The sequence below is a fragment of the Filobasidium floriforme genome (genome assembly GCF_021052385.1).
Source record: "Filobasidium floriforme strain CBS 6241 chromosome Unknown HD553scaffold_5, whole genome shotgun sequence".
NCBI classification, from domain to species: Eukaryota; Fungi; Basidiomycota; class Tremellomycetes; order Filobasidiales; family Filobasidiaceae; genus Filobasidium; species Filobasidium floriforme.
Window position 1 is genome coordinate 282,001 of NW_025763626.1, and position 18,741 is coordinate 300,741.

General features: G+C 52.3%; 3 protein-coding genes across 3 annotated transcripts; 1 reads left to right on the forward strand and 2 right to left on the reverse strand.

The window, feature by feature from the left end:
• Nucleotides 1-4,265: 4,265 nt before the first annotated feature.
• Nucleotides 4,266-6,529, reverse strand: HD553DRAFT_307032 (uncharacterized protein). Its single transcript, XM_046179374.1, has 3 exons — nucleotides 5,693-6,529; nucleotides 5,179-5,615; nucleotides 4,266-5,095 (listed from the first exon to the last, which is right to left on the reverse strand). The coding sequence occupies exons 1-3, from the start codon at nucleotides 6,075-6,077 to the stop codon at nucleotides 4,511-4,513; spliced, it is 1,407 nt and encodes a 468-aa protein (XP_046038394.1). The 5' UTR covers nucleotides 6,078-6,529; the 3' UTR covers nucleotides 4,266-4,510.
• Nucleotides 6,530-7,046: 517 nt separating this feature from the next.
• Nucleotides 7,047-9,184, reverse strand: HD553DRAFT_293419 (general substrate transporter). Its single transcript, XM_046178433.1, has 7 exons — nucleotides 8,980-9,184; nucleotides 8,893-8,906; nucleotides 8,547-8,832; nucleotides 8,123-8,478; nucleotides 7,910-8,051; nucleotides 7,699-7,822; nucleotides 7,047-7,617 (listed from the first exon to the last, which is right to left on the reverse strand). The coding sequence occupies exons 1-7, from the start codon at nucleotides 9,018-9,020 to the stop codon at nucleotides 7,222-7,224; spliced, it is 1,359 nt and encodes a 452-aa protein (XP_046038395.1). The 5' UTR covers nucleotides 9,021-9,184; the 3' UTR covers nucleotides 7,047-7,221.
• Nucleotides 9,185-9,968: 784 nt separating this feature from the next.
• On the forward strand, nucleotides 9,969-11,010 carry HD553DRAFT_322522 (uncharacterized protein; the record flags this gene model as incomplete). The annotated part of the gene is made up of 4 exons (XM_046181294.1): nucleotides 9,969-10,010; nucleotides 10,218-10,396; nucleotides 10,525-10,900; nucleotides 10,921-11,010. 4 exons carry the CDS (start codon nucleotides 9,969-9,971, stop codon nucleotides 11,008-11,010), a joined length of 687 nt encoding a protein of 228 aa, XP_046038396.1.
• Between the last annotated feature and the right edge of the window lie 7,731 nt (nucleotides 11,011-18,741).

The window sequence follows — 18,741 nt, forward strand, 5'->3', positions numbered from 1 at the left end:
TTCACCGTCACCATAAATTGAAATCATAACCAGACGCTAACAAATATTCTCTGCTGATACGATTTGGGGCCACTGCTAGCTAATTCAAAGCCATAAATACATCAACCAGATTTACCAAACGCTTCTTTGACGATCCCCGTGTTTGATCCGATTCTCTTTTTCGATACATGTAATTCTGTCTCCAATCTCTATCGCTTCGACTCCCTTTCTTCCTCCCTCTCATGTTCGAGCTCCAGCGCGAGCCTGCGTAAGACTACGACATCACGGTAGCCCTCCACAAGCTCCTCGTCAGCTTGGACTTCCAAGAACCTCGCCGAATGGATGTGCTGCTTGTGGCATTTTTGCGCTTCCTTGCGCCTTCTTTCGGCTTCGCCCTGGACAATTTTGGCGAGAATACTCCTCCTGTCACTTTCCGCTTCAGTGACTTTGCCCTGCCTCGCCCTGTCCCTGATCGCTTTGGCCTTGACGAGCTTTGCGCGGAGCACATCCATATCGGTCATCCCGGACAGAGAGGTCGAGGCTCGAGGAGCTTGAGGCGCAGCCGCCTGAGGCCCAGCTTGAGGCGCGGAGGTAGTGTGAGGCCCAGCTTGAGGAGCTGGACGATGAGCGAAAGTGAATGCAGATGCAGCCGGAGGAGCCGGATAATGAGCGAGCGGGAAGGCGGTTGCAGCTGGAGGCGTCGGACGTCGAGCGAAGGTAAAGGTACTCGATGGTTCCCAAGCCACACTTAGATCAATATTCAGATCGGTTCTGACAGGGGCAAAGGCCATTGTTTCAATGTCATTGAACTGGCTAGTTTGAGGGTGGGTGGTGCAGACGCCTCAGCAGGCAATAGCAACGTCTGAGCAAGCGATGCCTTCCGGGCCGAAAACGGCGAGAGGCTCTGTCGTCGGGCAAGAGCGGACGTCACCTTCGCGCCGATCCATCCGCTATCCGACCACACACTTCCGGGCAGGGGAGGCAAGCAAGAACGATATGACAGGTGGATCGCTACTCCAGTCACGTATTGAAATCACACATAACAGTTGTACTCAGGGTGTTTCATATGCTGAGCGTTCTTTCCGAAACGCTTTCGACTTGGTTGGGTTCTCGACTGTATGACTGCGTGCGCCACAATAGCGCTTACCGGGAAAGGCAACTATATGATCGGATGAATTGGGAGTGAACAGGAGACCATGAGTACCGGTGAAACCTTTCTTCTGACATCAGAGGCACTGTAATCAAAGGGGTGTCCTGATATGATTTCTGGATCGAGAATCGTGCTGGGACCTTCCGGGTAAACAACGGACGTCTCTTAAAGATCTCTCACACTTCCATAGTATCCGACAAGCTACACTATCTGAGTTGTGTGATATCGTCCTCCTTTGTCTACATTGAACCAGTCTCCAGGCAATCCTAACTTTTTGAGGACAGCAAATTCCTGCGGATCGACAATACACGCCTCGCTCGAAGATCCATCCAAAAGGCTTCCGACTTCCTTGGTAATGATACAAAGTCCATTCCTGGCAAGCAGAGGATGCCATGCACGCCTCAAGGTTTTCCCTGACAGAATGAGGCGGGCAAGGGCAACGGGCGTGCAGATTAGCGATGTGTACATATCCAGTTCACACGAACTGTTTCCTCACGTAGTCGCCTATGCCATGCCGGCCGGTGTCTGACAGCTAGACCTGAAGCACCGTGATCGTGGATCAATCTGCAGTATTTGACCAAGTCCGCCAAGTGAATACTTGTCATCGACGTTAAGCATCCTATCAACGGCCAGTTTTAGTAGACGAACCCATTGCAGGATCGCATCGACAGCTTCTGCTTGTTGAACTGCGGAACTTCCAGCGCCTGTGATGCTGAAGGGAGCCGAGGCGTTATTCATCTTGTGAGAAGCACTTTCGATCGAATGGGCCCGTTTCTCCGCAGTGCTATCGCAATCGGTAATCTTGGTGGGAGTAGCGGAAGTTCTGATCTCGGTATCGGACTCCATTTGCAATTCAGTGAGCAATAGAGGCTGCGTATCTTCAGTGTCTCGAGAAGGGGCTGCATCCAATGTCATCTGATGGTCTTGCATTGTGCCAACAGGGCGGTAAAGCGATCGCGGTACCAAGGTAGGGTCAAGATATGCTGTATGGGATATGGGGTCCGATTACACAGCGGGAATGATCGAAGGTTAACTCTTTACTATCTTCGCATATGAGTAATCTATAGATGCTATAAAATAGCTAGTTCACTAGAGATATAATAATATATAGAGAGTGATAGAGTAATGTTAGGGGGATCGGCGTACTTGCAAGAAGCAAGAAGCCATACCGAAAGGACTTCCTTTGTTCAGAACTTCAGGATAGATGATGATACGATGATGACATCATCATACAGTGGTACGCAGCAAGCAGCTGATCAAGTCGACAGATGCGACAGACAAATTGCAACTTGTGCAGACATCAGACATAGATCAGACGATCAGACGTTGAGCTTCAAGCAGGTGCTAGTACAGTGCAAATTGATGCACAACCCTTCACCTTTCAAAATCATACAGACACATACTACCAAAGTTATCGGTGTAGCAGAACCAAGCAAATGCTGACTAGTCGCGCCCTCGGAGACGGCCTCGCTAGCCGTCGCCTTAACAGGCCGCTCGAACACAAGGCACTCTACCACGACCGACCGCCATGGCAGTCAGATAATCTACAAACCTCCCCTCATGCCAAAAGCGAGCCTCGGCCGGTCCTTGTATCACAGCTTGGTGCATCGCGAGGAGGAGTCATTCCTTTGAGATCGCAAACCCGGGCTCCACCGGCCATCAAATTGCGTTTCAAGATTCCCTCCATTCGCACCGAGCAAATTTCGAAGCCGAAAGTCAAACCGCCCGTTCGAGACGGTCTTTGGAAGGCAGGCAAACCTCCCGCCGCAATCTGGGCACAGAACGTGTCGGATCGGATCCGAAAGATCGACGTGCGGGCTCTAAAAGCTCAATGGACCAAGGAAAGGATCCGGTTAGGACATCGGTATGATCTTACCGGCAGCGATCAGGACCTCGAGAATCTGCTCAAGCATACGTGCGATAAAAGCCTGCATTCGCTAGAGAAAGACCAGGACTTTTTGACATCCGCATTACGATACTGTCAAGTCTTGACTCTGCCTCAGACATGGGCAGAAATACGTGCGACGGCGATCCCCAAGTGCGGTTCTTCGGGAGATGGAAAGGAAGACGATGTCTGGAAAGAAAAGGTCGCCGCGTGGGACAAGCAAGCTTCGGCGATGCCTCTCTACAAGCCCAACGTTATCGTCGAGACGTCGGATCACCATATCGTACTCTACAAGATCCGCGCTGGGATCGATGCCGAAACTTCTGAGCAAGAGCTACCGTTGTCCAGTAAGCCACGCTTTGCGTCCGAGAGCGATGTTTCGCGTTGTCTGACGAATCGATTGCACGCACAGAGATTATCGAAGCGAGCGTCGAAGAGTTGCGACGGGGCTGGGCGAACGAGCACATTACGAAAGCTGGAAATCATGTCTGGTCGGCCCTACCCTCCCCGGGACCTGGTGATCATCGACATCACGCCTTTGCCGAGATGAGAGCGAAATACGGGACGCATCACGCTGGAGTTTGGCATTTGGCGTGAGTTTCAGATTTCGCAATTCATTCTCGCAGAAGCCGCGCGGCTGAAATCACCGTGCTACACTTCGAAAGGTACTGGCACGCTCAAGGGAACACTCACTTAGGACCCGTCGTCTCGTCACAACAATGTAGTGGTAGTCACAAGCACCGATATACCTCACAGTTTCTCAAGAATATCAGCCCATTGCAAACCAGGATCGCCAACTTTTTCCGTATACTCGAGCCGGAAGCTTATGAGCGGTAAGCTCGGAATTGGCGTAGTGTTCCCTGCAGAGAAGCCTCGCTCAATTGCCGTCTGGCGATAGGTACAAACGAAACTACGACGAGTTGGCTTCCCGCAACGCCGATCTCGAACAGATGCAGAAGAACACCGACGCCGCCTTCCTCGGTCTCGCCGTCGTGTACAACCTCCGCGTCCTCCCTCACAGAGACAGCTCGGACGATCCCGAGGGCTTTGTCGCAATGACCAACATCGGGCGCTACACCGGAGGTCAGCTCATCGTCGGAACTGAGGACACTGCTTTCAAACTCGACTACAAGCCGGGCGACTTTGTGCTTTTCAACTCCACTCTCCTCAAACACGCCGTCACCCCCTTTGAAGGCACCCGAGCCGCGCTCGTCTTTTTCTCCCACCGATCGGTCTTTGCCTGTAACGAAGCGCAATCGCAATCGTAATTTGATATCACAGACTACCGGTCCCGCAGCATAGTACAAGATGATGAAACTAGAGTTCGAGATATATAGCACACGACGTTGTTACATGACACCTCGACGCGAAATCGAGCCACACAATGACGAGAAGTAGAATGATAACTAGAGGGAAGGGAGACGCGAGCGAAAGGACAGTATGGAGGACCAATCGAATTCAAAAGGCTGAGATCTCGCCCAGACCTTTCACCCCGCTCAATACCTTCGCGCCTGACTAGCCGCAAAGTAAGGCCCTTCACCCTGAGTCGGTCGACCCAAGCTGCTGGGATTATCGCTGTAGAGCGTCTCCTGGTGTTCGTATCCTCCCATCTCAGCAGCGTGTTGAGGCATGGGCGGGACGGGCGGAGCAGCAGCCGAGGCTAATCCACCGGGACCCGCACCCATACCGGCAAAGTTGGTCCCCACGGTCGAAGGGCCCCTCCTGAGATCGGCATAGTCGTTTCCACCGACCGTCTCGTCGGCATGGGCGGCATAGTCGTGTTGCTGTTGCTGCTGAGCGGGGTACCCATAGTCGTAATCGTCGGCATAGCGAGAACTGGCCACGCCACCCCCTGCAGTCGGCGGAGCGGTAAAGTCGTGGCTCGGGACTCCGTGCAGGTAGTTGGGCTGGGTCTCGTAGGCGTACTTTTCCTGTTCAGCAGCGTCGAGCTCGGAGACGAACTGACGTCGTTGACGGTCGGCCGAGGAGACGGACGAGTTGGAGAACCGGTTCCTGGTCTTTTCAAGGAAAGGGTCGGGCATGCCGCTGTGAGGCGAAAAGTCGAGAGGTTGCATGCGTTCCTGATGTAACCGATTTGCAGGGGAGTCAGCTCGTGACCCAGAACTCGAGGCTGACCAGGAACATCAGCGTTTGAGAAACTCACATCAAACTTCTTGCTAGGTCCCAACTTCCACTTTCGGATGATGGTCCAGATGGCTAGGGCACCGACGATGACGCTGGCCACGACGATGATTACGATCATGGCCGTCTTGCCCACGCTCAACTTGCTCGAGCCTTGTTCGCTCGACCCAGCCGCAGCCGAAACGCTAGCACTCGCCGTTACCGATCGTGCGGTTGTCCTGACCAACGAGGCGGCGGAGGACAAGGTCTGATCTTGGGTCGGCGTAACGGTGCTTCGGACGATACTCGTGGTAGGGACGACGGTGCTGGTCGAGGTGGTCGCGAGGACAGCAGCGGGGGTGGTCGACGAAGTGGTAGGGACGATAGAGCTCGTGCTCGGAGTAGAGCTGGACGAAATGGCGGCGATTACAGAGGTATCGACGGCCAGAGCGGTGGTCGCGGCCGTAGCAGTAGAGGTGACTTTACGAGAGAATCACGTCGAGAACTGATCAGTGCCGCTCCCATCGATCAATTCAGATCATGCACGATAAACTCACCGACATCATCAGTCTCGGCCAATGCGGTCGAAGTCTGGACCACGCTAGTCGAAGAGACCTGCTCTCCGACCGCAGCAGCCGTAGACGTCGTGGCCGGCACATCCACCTCGCTCGCTGAAGTGGATGTCGCCGCCGCGACTGCCGCTAAAGAAGAAGACGAAGCGGCGGCAGCGGACGACAAGCTCGCTTGATGTCCCAGCTCGACAGACCGGGAGAGAGGCTCCATACCGTCCGTCTCGTTGTAGGCCGCTCCGGCTCGTCTGTCGATTTCAGCCCTTCGATGAATATGGGCGGACCGGTGGTGCATGTTGGCGGTGACTACATTGGCGGTGGCCGTCAGAGCCAAGAGGAGGGCGAAGGTAGGTTTGATATTGAGGATGTGCATCTTGAAGAGACGTCTTGATCAAAGGGTTATTTGTGGGCGAGTGTGGTGGGAGTCGGTAGGTTGCGTATGATTTGACCCGTTTGTGGTCGTAGCTCACGTCCGACAAGCGTTCGTGAATTGTAGAGGACGGCCACTCTTGTGTCTCTCCAGGAGATCAAGATGGTAGAGGCTCGAAAGTTCAATCAAGTATTCGTTTGTTGATGTAGTCGTCCAGCACTATCGTTAACCGAAACGCGGAGGTGATTGAGGGGGAAGTTGATTGAAAGGAATCGCCGCGGAGGGAGACGGGGCTGATGGGGATTCCGTAGGGTTTGTGGTCGTGGAATCCTTATCGAAAGGATACTGTTCGTAGCTTGAATGAGTGTGGTTGGTTGCTTGTCTGCTTGACCTATTGCTGGGAGTAGTGGATGATGTTTGTTGGTCGACGACGATATCGACCTCGTCAAAAGAGGCGGGCCAAGGTCGTCGACGGTCGATCCCACCAGCATCACTGGCGAGCGAGCTCAGAGCCAGAAAGGCACAACAAAGGAGAGCGAGGGCAGCAGCAAGAGGACAGGGCGGGGCACAGGGGGGCCGGGGAAGCGGAAGTAAATCGTGTCCCCGGAGGTTCACGCGACGACACCATGCCGTTACTCGCGTCGTACGGGGTTGGGCTGCCCACGATGAAACACGATCGAATCAGTGGGTGGCATCTTTGTCGCTCCCGAAGGTATCATCCAAGCCGTATGTCATCCCCCACCCCGCTCATCAAGACAACTTTCCTTTAGAGAACCCATCACTTCGTCCATCACCTCGTCCATATACCTGACAAAATGGTTGCAGTCAGCAGAGATTACAGCTTGCTGTATTGTCCTATGAGTAGGAGCGCTGAGTTCCTTTCTCAGGATCTTGAATTCCACGTTGTTCAGGAGTGGCGAACGGGTGTACTTCAATATTCCTCCGTCACTGCTCAACCTACTGACGCTTAGATGGGTTCATATTTACCTGTTTTCTACACTCAAGGTCAGAACATCGATTGGCATCATCACCGGCGCTCATCTCGTCGCTATCGCCTTTGACAACCTATAACTCGGGTCTCCGCGTCCTCAAGGAATTCACCAATCGTACAAAGTGTCTTCACTACGAGAAATCCGCTCCGCTCCTTTCACCTCTTATACAATTTCCATATAACCACTGCCGCCGTGCCCACCTGAAATCCTAAGAACACCCAGAATACCCTTCCTTCCCCCTCTCTCACCCCTCGCCTGACCCACCCAAGCGCATCCCTCAGGGGCAAGAACCCGAGTGCGACAACAAAACTGGCCACCCAGCTGCTAGAAAGTGCGATGCTCGAGGTCGCTGGGACCGCTTCCGGGGGTACGAGCTCGCTCACCAGTAAGAAAGGGATGGGGCCCAGACCGATCGCGAACGAGGCCACGAAGAGGAGAAGCGGGACGGCGGAGAGAGTCTGATTATGAGTGTTGAGGCCGTGTGCGAGCAGGATGGAGGAGAGGATCATGCCTCCGAGCGAAGTCAGGAGTATGGGGATCCGTCCGATCCGCTGAGAAGCAAGAGAAATGACCCTTCAGCAATGGCCCGTCATATAGATCAGGTCTTTACAGTGGACCAGCTTGGTACCTACATCGACGAGGAACATCGGTGGGAACGTCATCAATGCATTCAGTACCGCAATCCCAATCCCGATCAACCCCGCTTGGTCAGGGATGATCGGTTTAAGAACGGGGGTCGAGTAGAAAAGTACCGCGCTGGGTGACAGTGGTAAGTAAAGTGACGAAAAGAATCCCCTGATCAGCCTGACGGTTTCAACGAGATGAAACTGCGCGGATACTCACTTGATCCCACTGAACTGCTGAGCGGCGAGGATGAAGGCGACCAAGAGGACCTGAGGACGGATGCTAGGATTGGCGAGGATCTCGGAGATGGTACTAGGGCGGACCACATCTTTACGTCCAGAGGGACTTAGCAGAGGTTCTGCTGTTGATCACAAATGCAGATCAGGTAGAGGTGAGTGTTTGGCCGCATTGAGGCGACCGGAGCGGACTTGCCCTCGGCATCCTCGCCATGCTCTCCCGTTCCACCTAACCTCTCATTCGAGTCCTTCTTGCTACGTCTTTTGATGTGGGGCTGCAGGAGTATTCCTAGCCCAAACTGTACGACAGCCACGACCCCGCTCACGGCAACAACCCATCTCCAACCCCCCTGCTTGTCGCCCTTCATTCCGGTCGCACCTAGACCTACTAACTGAGCGCTGAGGATCCCTAGGACGATGCCGAGCTGATTCAGCGTTCCGATTAGACCGCGTTTAGAACTTAGAAAGGCGGAAGGGGAGGTGGTAGCGATGTGCGAGAGGAGAGGAGCCACCGTAGTGATAGCTAGACCGACGCTCAAACCCGAGACGAAGCTGCGAAAGAGAGTTGCGGTTCATTATCAGAGTTTGATGTAGAAATCTAAAGCATCAATCGTGCTTACCGTCCCAAAACCAGTCCAATCCAGTGAGTTGAGATGGTCATGACTATGCTTCCGACCAGGTTGATCGCTCCTGTCAACCATACCGTCCCGTACATCCCGTACCGCCCGATGACCTTGGCTGCTGCAAGCGATCCTAATAGCCCTCCAACCGTTAGGACTGCGGTAATGATCGAGTATCGAGTCGATGTAATATCCAGACATGCGGGAAGGGTTGATCGTCCAGAGGCATCTTTGTGACAGGTCAACGAGGGTTGAGGAAAGTTGAGCTCTGAGATGTGATAGCCATCTAAGCACACCGTAGATCTTTAGTAGAGCCCCCTTTCATGTAGGTATAGCGTGCACTTACAGTACCAAGACGACCTAGGAAGAAAAAGTAGTAAGGAGATTCAGCTTGCGAGACGTCAAACGATGTTGAGCCAAAGATCGGACATACACAGCAACCCAGAAGATGAGAGCTGTTTCTTGCAGGATCATAGTGTATAGGCCGCGTTGCGTCCGATATAGTTCAAGTCGGACTATAGACGGGATTGAAACGCACTTCCCGTGACTCTGGAGGCTATACTCACGCTAATGGATGTATGGCATGTATGGTCAAAGCGATCGCAGTCTGTCAGACTAGCAAACTACAAAGGCGAGTCTGGCAGAGCTTGAGAGATCAGATGACGAGCCTCGGACTTCGGCGTCGGATCCATATATACTTCCGAAAGGAATCACCCCGTTTTCGTCATCAACCGAAAGGGATTTTGTTGATCAGTTGATTGCGCTTGTCGCAATGAAGTGTTGACAACTTGGTATCGATGCAAACATCTCATCTGACTAAACAACCGCTGTATCCGTTCTGTAGCTCTGCCACCGCGCCCTTCCTCAAGGCAGAAGCTTCCCTTCTGTCCATGCCAAGATACATCTTGAACCGACCCGCTGTTCAGGCAACCAGCTTGTAAACAACAGGTCATAGCAAGCCAATATGGCACCATCTGCGCTCGTCCTTACATGCAGACAAGAAGTGGTCATGAATGAGTATAAAGTGATCGCGTACTCTCGTACGCTCGGCTTACATTCCATTGGACCTATTTACCGCGCATCTCGACGGCGATTGCGACCTGCATTCCCAAGCGGCAAACTGAACCTGGGCGACCCGATAGAACTACCTGGGCTGATAAAGTATGGTCTAAAACCTGTCATGTATGTATGAAACGGCACTTACATCCTTGCAAAGCTCGTTTGGAACTACTAGCTTGCTAAGCGTTTCGAGTTCACGGCGTTCAATGTCCAGAGTTGCGATCTCTCGTGGGTTCTACTGCAGACACACCTTCGACAAGTTGCAGAGCAGGAGGGGATCATGAGACCTCAATTTGTACCGACTTGCTTGGTCGGTAGGCACCAGGTTCAACGCTGTACGAGCTATATTCCGTCGGCTTTGCCATGATTGTTCACATGACTTGTACAATGGGTGGAATGATGATCGTGAGCAACGGAACAGATTAGGTCTAGAATCGAGTTGCTCGAGCGGTGTACGTAGATAATCGTCTTTGTGCGGACCAACCTATCCTGTGATTTTTACACTTTACCCTCGCCACCAACTTTCCCTCGACCGGGACCCCATCGACCTCGACATGCATTCATCGGTATTCCTGAACATGCCAAAACCATCGGGACTTGCTCTGCCTATAGCTGTGCCAATTGGACAACGCCCCTGCTTTGCCAATGACTCAGGTCCTCAATTTCGACCGGCGTAGCGATATCCAGCCGGCACTAGGGGTTCAACGTTTCGCAGTCCGCGCGCCGAGCGGCATGGAAAACTTGCCGGAGACGAGACAGAAGCTGTCGGGGACGAGACAACGTAATTCAACGTAATATGACGTAAAGACATTGGCAATATCAGACGTTTGTTTGAAATTGCAAGTTATACTGGCAGCCTCCCAGAACTGACCCCACCGTAACGATACGGCGTACATCCACACATCATAAACACTGCTAGTATTCGAGATGTGTTTGTACGAGGTATACACCCCCTAGATGACAACGTAGTATACACCCACATTACCCTTAGCATGGAAGCCCTACTCGCTCAGTTACAAGCCCAAGGCGTGGTGGAATCACCCTTCGTGGAAGAAGAATGGAAGCTTCCAAACGTTAACACCCCGATCATTGATCTGACGACCTCTTCCCCCATCGATTTCCCTCTATACGATCCGATTCCTTTACCCGACGAGGAAGAGGAGACGGAACTCGACATCGAATGTATTCCCTCTCCTCTAGCCGCCGTGCAAGACCTCTACCAACTTGCCGATGAAATCACCGACATAAACCTCCCATTCGACCTTCCCGACCAACCTTCAAGCGATGACTTCCATGTCCGGCTCCCCCCTATCAGCCCCACTGTTACCCTTACTGCTCTCATCGACGCTGTCAATCTGCATGGCAAACAGAATGGCTATGCTGTACGCAAGGGCAGTACAGCTAAAGATAGGAAAGGCGAAGTTGCATATGTGTATCTCGTATGCCCGTACAGTGGGGTTTATAAACCGTCTCATGCCTACTTAACTGAAATCGGGCCTATGTTACGGCGGAAGTCGCTAATCGAGCTAGGTCCTAAGTCGTAAGGCGTAGGGTGCTTATAGGTGAATCGCAGGTAGTTGGGAGAATGTCGCAAGTCTGCTTAGATGAAGCGGGTTCGGGTGCGGGATACGAATCCAGAGATGTATGGATAAGGAAGGTGATCACTCGGTGTGAGGTACCGGATTCGGTCTAAGGTAAAACGATGAAGCGTAGATACTTAGCGACGTCCTTGAGTTGTAACCTCTCCGCAACACGTCTTGAAGATGTTGTAACAAGTCAGATAGGCGTGTATTGAATGTGATATCGGAACTTGACCTCTAACTATTACAGAGCGTCCTCTATCGAATTCGGTCAAGTTCCTCTAGCTATTTATACGGAGACGAGTACGTAGACGGGCTGGCGAACACTGAAAAGACCCAAGCGAAAAGAATGGCGAGAGATGGCGAAACTGGAAGAACGAGATGGCGAACAGACGAATCCTGTCGAGAGCAGCCGGATTCGGTAGAGGAGGCGAGTTTGAGTTCTCATTTGTCCCTAGGTACGTCGAGTAAGGTTGTCGAGGTCCTGAGTAGAGTGTCGTGTACCTCGAGGTCCCTGTACCTGTTTGTGATATGTGTGTTGTTTCGGTGAATGGTGAAGGCGAATGGTAGAGGCGACCGAATCTGCTCCGAGGGAATCGGATTCGCCTCGTCGAGCCGGACTTAGGTGTATGCTGATGTCCGTAGATCGAGCCTGTGTGTCGGTAGTCGACTCACGTGATGATCCCGTAACAGTATATCCCCCTCCGGAATGGCGCGCCCCGAGCCATCGTGTTTCAAGTATTGATCGCATCAATTTGTTTGATGATTGTCTACGACGCGTTTGTTTTGATTTGATGGCGACCGAATTTTCCATTTCGCTAAGGCCCATCGACTCGCGTCGAGTGGGGGGTATAAGCCGGATCCGTTTCGATTGAAGCGAATTGTGCACTTCCTTTCTCGAAGATACTCAACGATGCCGTCTCCTGACGTATCTCCCAAGATTGAGGAACGCTCGACTCCTTCTCGAGCCTCGACCGTAAATCCAGGAGACTCGGCTTCTCGTTCGTGCGATTCGAGTGGATTCGGTTCCTTTGCGTGCACTGATCCAGTTCCGCTTGTGTGTAGAAGTCAACCAAGTCTTTTCCGGAGGAATTTTTGATTTTGAAGAACTCCGCAATATGGACGACACGGACGAAGTCGACCAGAACCTGGCCTCGAACATAAGGGGGCTGTCGGTGACCCGATCGGGGTTGGAAGGTAAGCAGATTCGGTTCCGAAAGGCGGTTTCGTTTCGCTGAACTTGTTGGGTTTTTCGCAGGTGGTGAACCGGCTCGTCGGGAAGGGCTATACGGGGAAGCTCGTAGGCCGACTGGACGCCCGGTATCGGGCGAGGACGTTGCCATGACCGGGCAACCTTTAGATTCGGTCGACGAGGAACCGGTTGCGGGGCCGAGTGCGGGTGAGTAAAGCGAATCTGCTTGGATTCTGAATCGACAATTCGTAACCTGATACTACGTCCATTCTTGCTCGATTGTAGCTGTCGTGTCGCCGCCCAGGACTCCTCGAGGGAGGTCGATTCAGCGGAATCGACAAGGACGACACAGCGCGAGGTCGAGTCGAGGGAGAGGAGCCGCATCGGCGGGTGCGAGGGTCGATGTCGAGAACATCGATTTGGGGGGTGCTCTTGTGCGCCAACGGTCGGTGAGCCCGGAACCCGGTAAGCGTTTTTGTTTGGTTTCTACCGGATCCGGTTCGACGAAGCTAATTTGGATAATCGCGTTCCAGCTCGGCCCATCGACTTCGAGGGCGTACAGCCGACTCGGCGAACGGGTGCAGCGCCCGCCAACTTCTTTGACGACCTGTCGGAGAAGAAGAAGAAGAAGAAGAAGGTGGTGACGTCCGAGGATGAGGATTCGGACTACCGCGACAGCGATGTACCGGGTGAGTCGAATTTGTTTCAACGAACCGAATCTGTTTTAACGCAACCGAATTTGGCAGCAATCGGCCAGAGACCGTATTCAGGTCTACGCCGACATGCTCGAAGATGCGGGCATCAAAAAGGGTCTCTCGAAGGCCTTGGAGGACCTCGACAAGGTCCGGGAGGCGATCGCGGCGGAAGGTGACGCGGCCTTCAAGAGGGTTATCAACCCGTTGCCGGCGCCCACGCCCAAGAAGAGGAAGACCGGAGTCGTGTCGACTCCGAAGGATTCGAAGAAGTCGGGGGGTAAGTCGACTCCGAAGGGTAAGGGGAAGCAGAAGGAAGCGGATCCGGACGAGGACGAGGAAGAGGAAGAGAATGATGGTCGCCCGCCGAAGCGAGCCAAGAAGGATTGAAGCGGTTCCGCTTCGTCTATAATTTGTTTTTGGGTTTTGTATTTTCTTTCAATCCGAGTCGTTTGATACGATGAATCCTATGCGAGCGAGAAGTCTGAGACGAGATCCAGAAGAGTTCAGAACATATGTTTATCCGTATCTCGGTCCAGCCGGGATCGGTTCAATGAAGCGGATTCGGGAAAGCTACGCTTCCCAACCCGGAGGCTTTGGCTTAGTCGGGAACCGAACATGGAACTCCTCTTGTGCCTCTGCTGTATTGTTGAGGTCTTCGAGGGGTACCCAATCTTGTCCTTCGGGTCCCGAGTACCCTTTCCATTTGATTAAGTACGCGAATTGGCGTCTCCTGATCCTGCTGTCGATAATCTCTTCGACCTCATACTCGTCATCGTGCGGAGATTCGACAATTGGTCCAGGAGTCTGTACTCGTCCATCAAATGGATTCTCGTAATGTGGTTCCAACATGTCGATGTGGAAGACGTTGTGAACCTTGAGTGTGGCCGGCAAGCGGATCCGGTACGCATGAGACGAAATCGCTTCAATGATTTCGTAGGGACCGTATCGCTTGTGATCCAGCTTCTTGGTAGGTCTTTTGGTTGCGATGTATTTCGATGAAACATAGACCTTCGATCCTACTGTGAATTCGGGAGGGTTTTGGTGTTTCTGGTCGAAATACTTGGCAGCTCTTTCGTTAGCTGCAGTCATCTGTACTCGCATCTGTTCCCAAACTTCTTTCATATCCCTGGCTTCGATTCTTGCGACGAGAGATTCAGCCCTGTGTTTGTCGAGACTGACGTCGAAGCGTGGTTCGTAGCCGAAGGTTGCCATGAAAGGAGAGATACCTGTAGCGCTATGCTTCGCGTTGTTGCAAACGAATTCGGCTAAGGGAAGCAGATTCGCCCAGTTGTCTTGGTGATAACTGCTATAGTGCCGAAGGAATCCCTCGAGGGACTGGTTGACCCGTTCAGTGGCTCCATCACTCTGAGGGTGGTAGGCTGTAGTCAGGTCGCTCGAGATATCGAGAAGCGCGGTAAATTCTTTCCAGAATTTCGAAGTGAATTTGCTTCCCCGATCCGAAACGATCCTGTCGGGTAACCCATACTGCGTAAAGACTTCTTTGAGGAAGATTTTGGCTAAGTCCTTAGCTGTAGAGGTTGTCGTAGTAGGGACGAACTTGACTCGCTTGGTGAATCGGTCGGTGATTACCAGTATCGAGTTGAATCCTTCCGAATTTGGTAATTCTTCCACGTGATCCATGGAAAGATCCGAATTCGGTTTAAACGGAACCGAAAGTGACTTCAATAAGCCATAAGGCTTGTGTCGATTGGTACGATCTCGCTGGCACACTTCGCAGGACGCGACATAGACCTTTACGAAGTTGCTCAGGTCGTTCCAATAGTAATCCCTCGAGATGAGCTCGATAGTTCTTTCTCTCCCGGGATGTCCAGCCAGTGAGGCGTCGTGTCGTGCTTTCAGTACACAGAGCTTGATCTTCTCACAGTCGGGGACGTAGATAGTGTCCTTGTACTTGAGAATCCCGTTCTGGGTCCAGGTCCAGATTTGCTCGTCTGAAGCGGTTTCGCTTCCGGTAACCAGATCTGTTTCGTCCTGTTTCCAGATTGCTCTGAATGCCGTGGAAGCGAATTCATCAGTCAGCGCGATTGTCTTCACCTTGCTGATGATGCGGTCGATGATATCTCCATCTCCCCCTTTTTCTGGATTCGCTTCCATCCCGCGGATATACTCGTTCATCGCAGCCAGATCCTGCTCTTCAGCTCTTCGGTAAAGTTCAGAATCCCTGATGTTGTTGAGCCACAGGGTTTTGGGCAAGAGCGTAGTGAAGTTGGGCTGATTGTGTTCGAAAGAGTTAATACCTCCCCTACCTGGGTGGTAATCCGGTCGGCGTGTAAGCGAATCCGGTTTACCTCCCTTGGTTCCGGGTCGGTAACGAATCGAGAAGTTGAAATCCGCCAATGTTTCAGCCCATCGAATCTGCCGACGGTTAAGCTGCTTGTTGGTGGCAAAATACTCGAGGTTTTTGTGGTCGGTGAGGATTTCGATCGGTTTCGCCATCCCAAGCAGAATCGGCTTCCAATGATTGAATCCCTCAACGATCGCAAGTAACTCTTTGTCGTGGACGGTATAGTTGATTTCTGCCGGGTTCAACTTCCTTGAAAAGAATCCTACCGGGTGCAACTGTTCGTCCTTGTAGCGCTGGCTAAGGACGGCAGCGATGGCGTAGTCCGATGCATCCGTTTCAAGATAGCAGGTTTCGTCCGAATCTGCTTGAATTAAAACGGGTTCGCTTGCGAAGGACGAAAGTAGTGTAGCAAACGCGCCATCCTGTTTCTCGTCCCAGATCCACGGCTCGGACTTCTTGGTTAACTTCACCAGCGGAAGTGTTAACCCAGCGTATCCTTTGATAAATCGTCGGTAATAGTTGGTAAATCCAAGGAATCGTTGAATTTCTTTGATACACGTCGGTTTGGGCCAAGTTCGGATGCACTCCAATTTGTCTTGAGCCATAGCGATTTGCCCATCCTTGATGATGTAGCCGAGGAACTCGATAGAAGACTTGAAGAACTCGCATTTCTTCGGCTTCAAATAAAGCGAAAAGGAGCGGATCCGGTTAAAAACCTCCTTGATGAGCCGAATATGTTCCTCCCTCGTTTCCGTATACACCAGAATGTCGTCGATGTATACAGTAACACCTTGGTCCAGTAGGGGATTGAACACATCGTTCATGAAGAATTGGAAACTGGCTCCTGCGTTGGTCATGCCTTCTCGCATGACTCGAGACTTGAATGACCCATAGCGAGTTAGGATTGTGGTCCAATCCTCGTCTTCTTCCCGCATTCGAAGTAACTGATATGAAGTTGGCATATCGAATTTGGAGAAGAAGCGAGCTCTGCTAACTCGTTCTAAGGTGGTATTGATCTTCGGAAGCGGATACGCGTTCTTCTTTGTAGCATTATTCAATGCTCGGAAGTCGGTAACCATCCTGAATTCTCCAGGAGTCTTCTTTGGTACGAGGAAGACCGGGGAACCGAACCAATGCGAACTCGGTTCAATGTGCCCAATCCGCCTTGATTCGTCTATCCAATTCTTGAGCCACTTGTCTGCCGCAGCAGAAAGCGGGTAAGGCTTGAGTCGTTTCAACTCCACGTTTGGTAGCAGTTCCACAACGTGATCGTACGACCTGTGGGGAGGAAGGCTGGTGTAATCGCTCTTCCTGAATACGTCTAAGTAGTCATGAAACTCAACTGGGATCACTTGACGCATCTCTTCCGATGCGATGTCGTAATCGTCTTCGTCGTCGTGTTCCAGACCCAATTCCCGTAGCGCTCGAGGATCGACATCTGTATCGACAACTTCCGGGTCTTGTCTTCGTAGGAACCGGTTTCGCTCCAAATATTCCAGATTCGCTCCCTTGAGAGGCGAATCCGGCTTGATCAAACTGATCTCGCAAGTGTCCCAATCCGTGATGGTACGAAGACCCTTGACGAATGGGACTCCCAGGATAATGTCCGGGGCCGCAATCTCCGCAATGTCGAAGTCGAGGGAGTAGGGACCAATATGTCCACCGACATAGAAAATCAGGCTCACGTAATGAGTGATCTCTCCTCGCTGATTCGGGTTAGGTTGGTTATCAACCAACCGGAGTCGCTTCGGCTGATCATAAGGGATCGCCTCGACATGCTGGAGTACCTCCGCGGAGGGACGGATGAAATTACAGCTGGCTCCACTGTCGATCAGGGCGTCTGTCGTGTAAGAAGATGCTCCTGCATGGAAGTCCACCGTAATAAGAGGATCTTGCCCCTGGAAGCGAAATTTGACCCATTCGGTTCGATTCGCTTTGTTCGCCCAGGTGGGAGCCGGAACTGCTTCGATTGTGGCATTTCTAGCTCGTTCGACATTAGGAGTACCTCCTCCATTTCTGCCAGCAAGGACAGGACAGGCTGAAGCGTAGTGTCCGGCCTTCCCGCAGTAAGTGCAAAGGTCGAGGTCGCGGCGCCTCTTCCTTTCTTCATCGGTAATAGGACCCTTTTGGTAAGGAGTCGCACCTCTGGGTTTGACGACCTCCTTTTCATAGGTTTTGGTCCGTTCGGTGACAACTCGCTCGGATCGAACCGGATTCGGTTCCTTCCTGCTATCCTTGCGAGCGTTCCGCTTCTCGTCTTCTCGGTTGAGAACTCCATCATCGTGAAGCCTATTGTCCGCGTCGACAGCCTCATTCCTGAACTCGTTGAAGTCTGCAAACTCCATCCTCTTGTTCAGGATACCGAGACGTTCCACCACCTTGGCCTTCAGTCCTTTCTTTGCTGCAGCGATAAGAGCTTCATCGTTAAAGCCACACAAGGGACTGTACTGGGTGAATTCGGAGAAGTAAGACGAAGCGGATCCGGTTTGAACCAGCTTGTCTAAAGCGGCTTGGGCTGCAGCTTTCTCGTTGGAGCCCCCGAAGTTATGCTTCAAGAACCTCTTGAAGGCATCGTAGTCGTGTAGGAAAAGGGGTTGGTCCGCTTCATCCAACTGGAGATAAGACGAAACCGTTTTAAAGGCTCGTCCCCCAAGAAATCCGATAGCGAAATCGATCTTGGATCCTCCAGTGGGGTAGCGTCCAGGCAGTTGTCGGAAGACCATGTTGAGCTTAACGATGAATTCGTCTAACTCCTTGGCGTCTCCCTTGAACGTGGGTGGATCAGCCGGTTTCGGTTCCTTGGTCCGTTTGGCAAGCAGATCCGCTTCGTTCTCCCGAAGGGGAACGTCCCTCATAGGAGTATAGGGATCCCTGGACCGAGCTACCGAAGGTCGGTGAAGTTCTCTAGGGTCGATAGTAGTTCCCGCTAGAGATGGAGGGTTGGATGGATAGATGTTGAACTGCCTTCGAGGAAGGGGAGCCGGAATCTCTTCTCGTGTAGCGAGTTCGTCTCTTTGTTTCCTGATCGTCTGCATGAGTTCTAGGATTTGTTCTTCGAGACGACCAATACGTTCAGAGTCCGTTTCCCTGGGAGCCGGATTCGTTTCGATTGAGCCGGTCCTGGCTCGAGAGAACCGCTGTTCTTCCTCGGGGGGCAAGTCGTGGTTTTCGGAAAAGACTGACATTGTCCTAACCAGGTGCGATAGTAGAAGTTCCGATATGCTGTTACGGCGGAAGTCGCTAATCGAGCTAGGTCCTAAGTCGTAAGGCGTAGGGTGCTTATAGGTGAATCGCAGGTAGTTGGGAGAATGTCGCAAGTCTGCTTAGATGAAGCGGGTTCGGGTGCGGGATACGAATCCAGAGA

Excerpts from the sequence above, each read along its gene's own strand:
- HD553DRAFT_307032 (XM_046179374.1), bottom strand. The coding sequence starts at position 6,077 with ATGCACATCCTCAATATCAAACCTACCTTCGCCCTCCTCTTGGCTCTG. Across the intron at positions 5,616-5,692 it reads GGCCGAGACTGATGATGTCG|TCACCTCTACTGCTACGGCC; the intron begins GTGAGTTTATCG and ends TCTCTCGTAAAG. Across the intron at positions 5,096-5,178 it reads GACCTAGCAAGAAGTTTGAT|GAACGCATGCAACCTCTCGA; the intron begins GTGAGTTTCTCA and ends CGGTTACATCAG.
- HD553DRAFT_293419 (XM_046178433.1), bottom strand. The coding sequence starts at position 9,020 with ATGATCCTGCAAGAAACAGCTCTCATCTTCTGGGTTGCTGT. Across the intron at positions 8,479-8,546 it reads ATTGGACTGGTTTTGGGACG|CTTCGTCTCGGGTTTGAGCG; the intron begins GTAAGCACGATT and ends TCTCTTTCGCAG. Across the intron at positions 8,052-8,122 it reads GCATGGCGAGGATGCCGAGG|CAGAACCTCTGCTAAGTCCC; the intron begins GCAAGTCCGCTC and ends TGTGATCAACAG.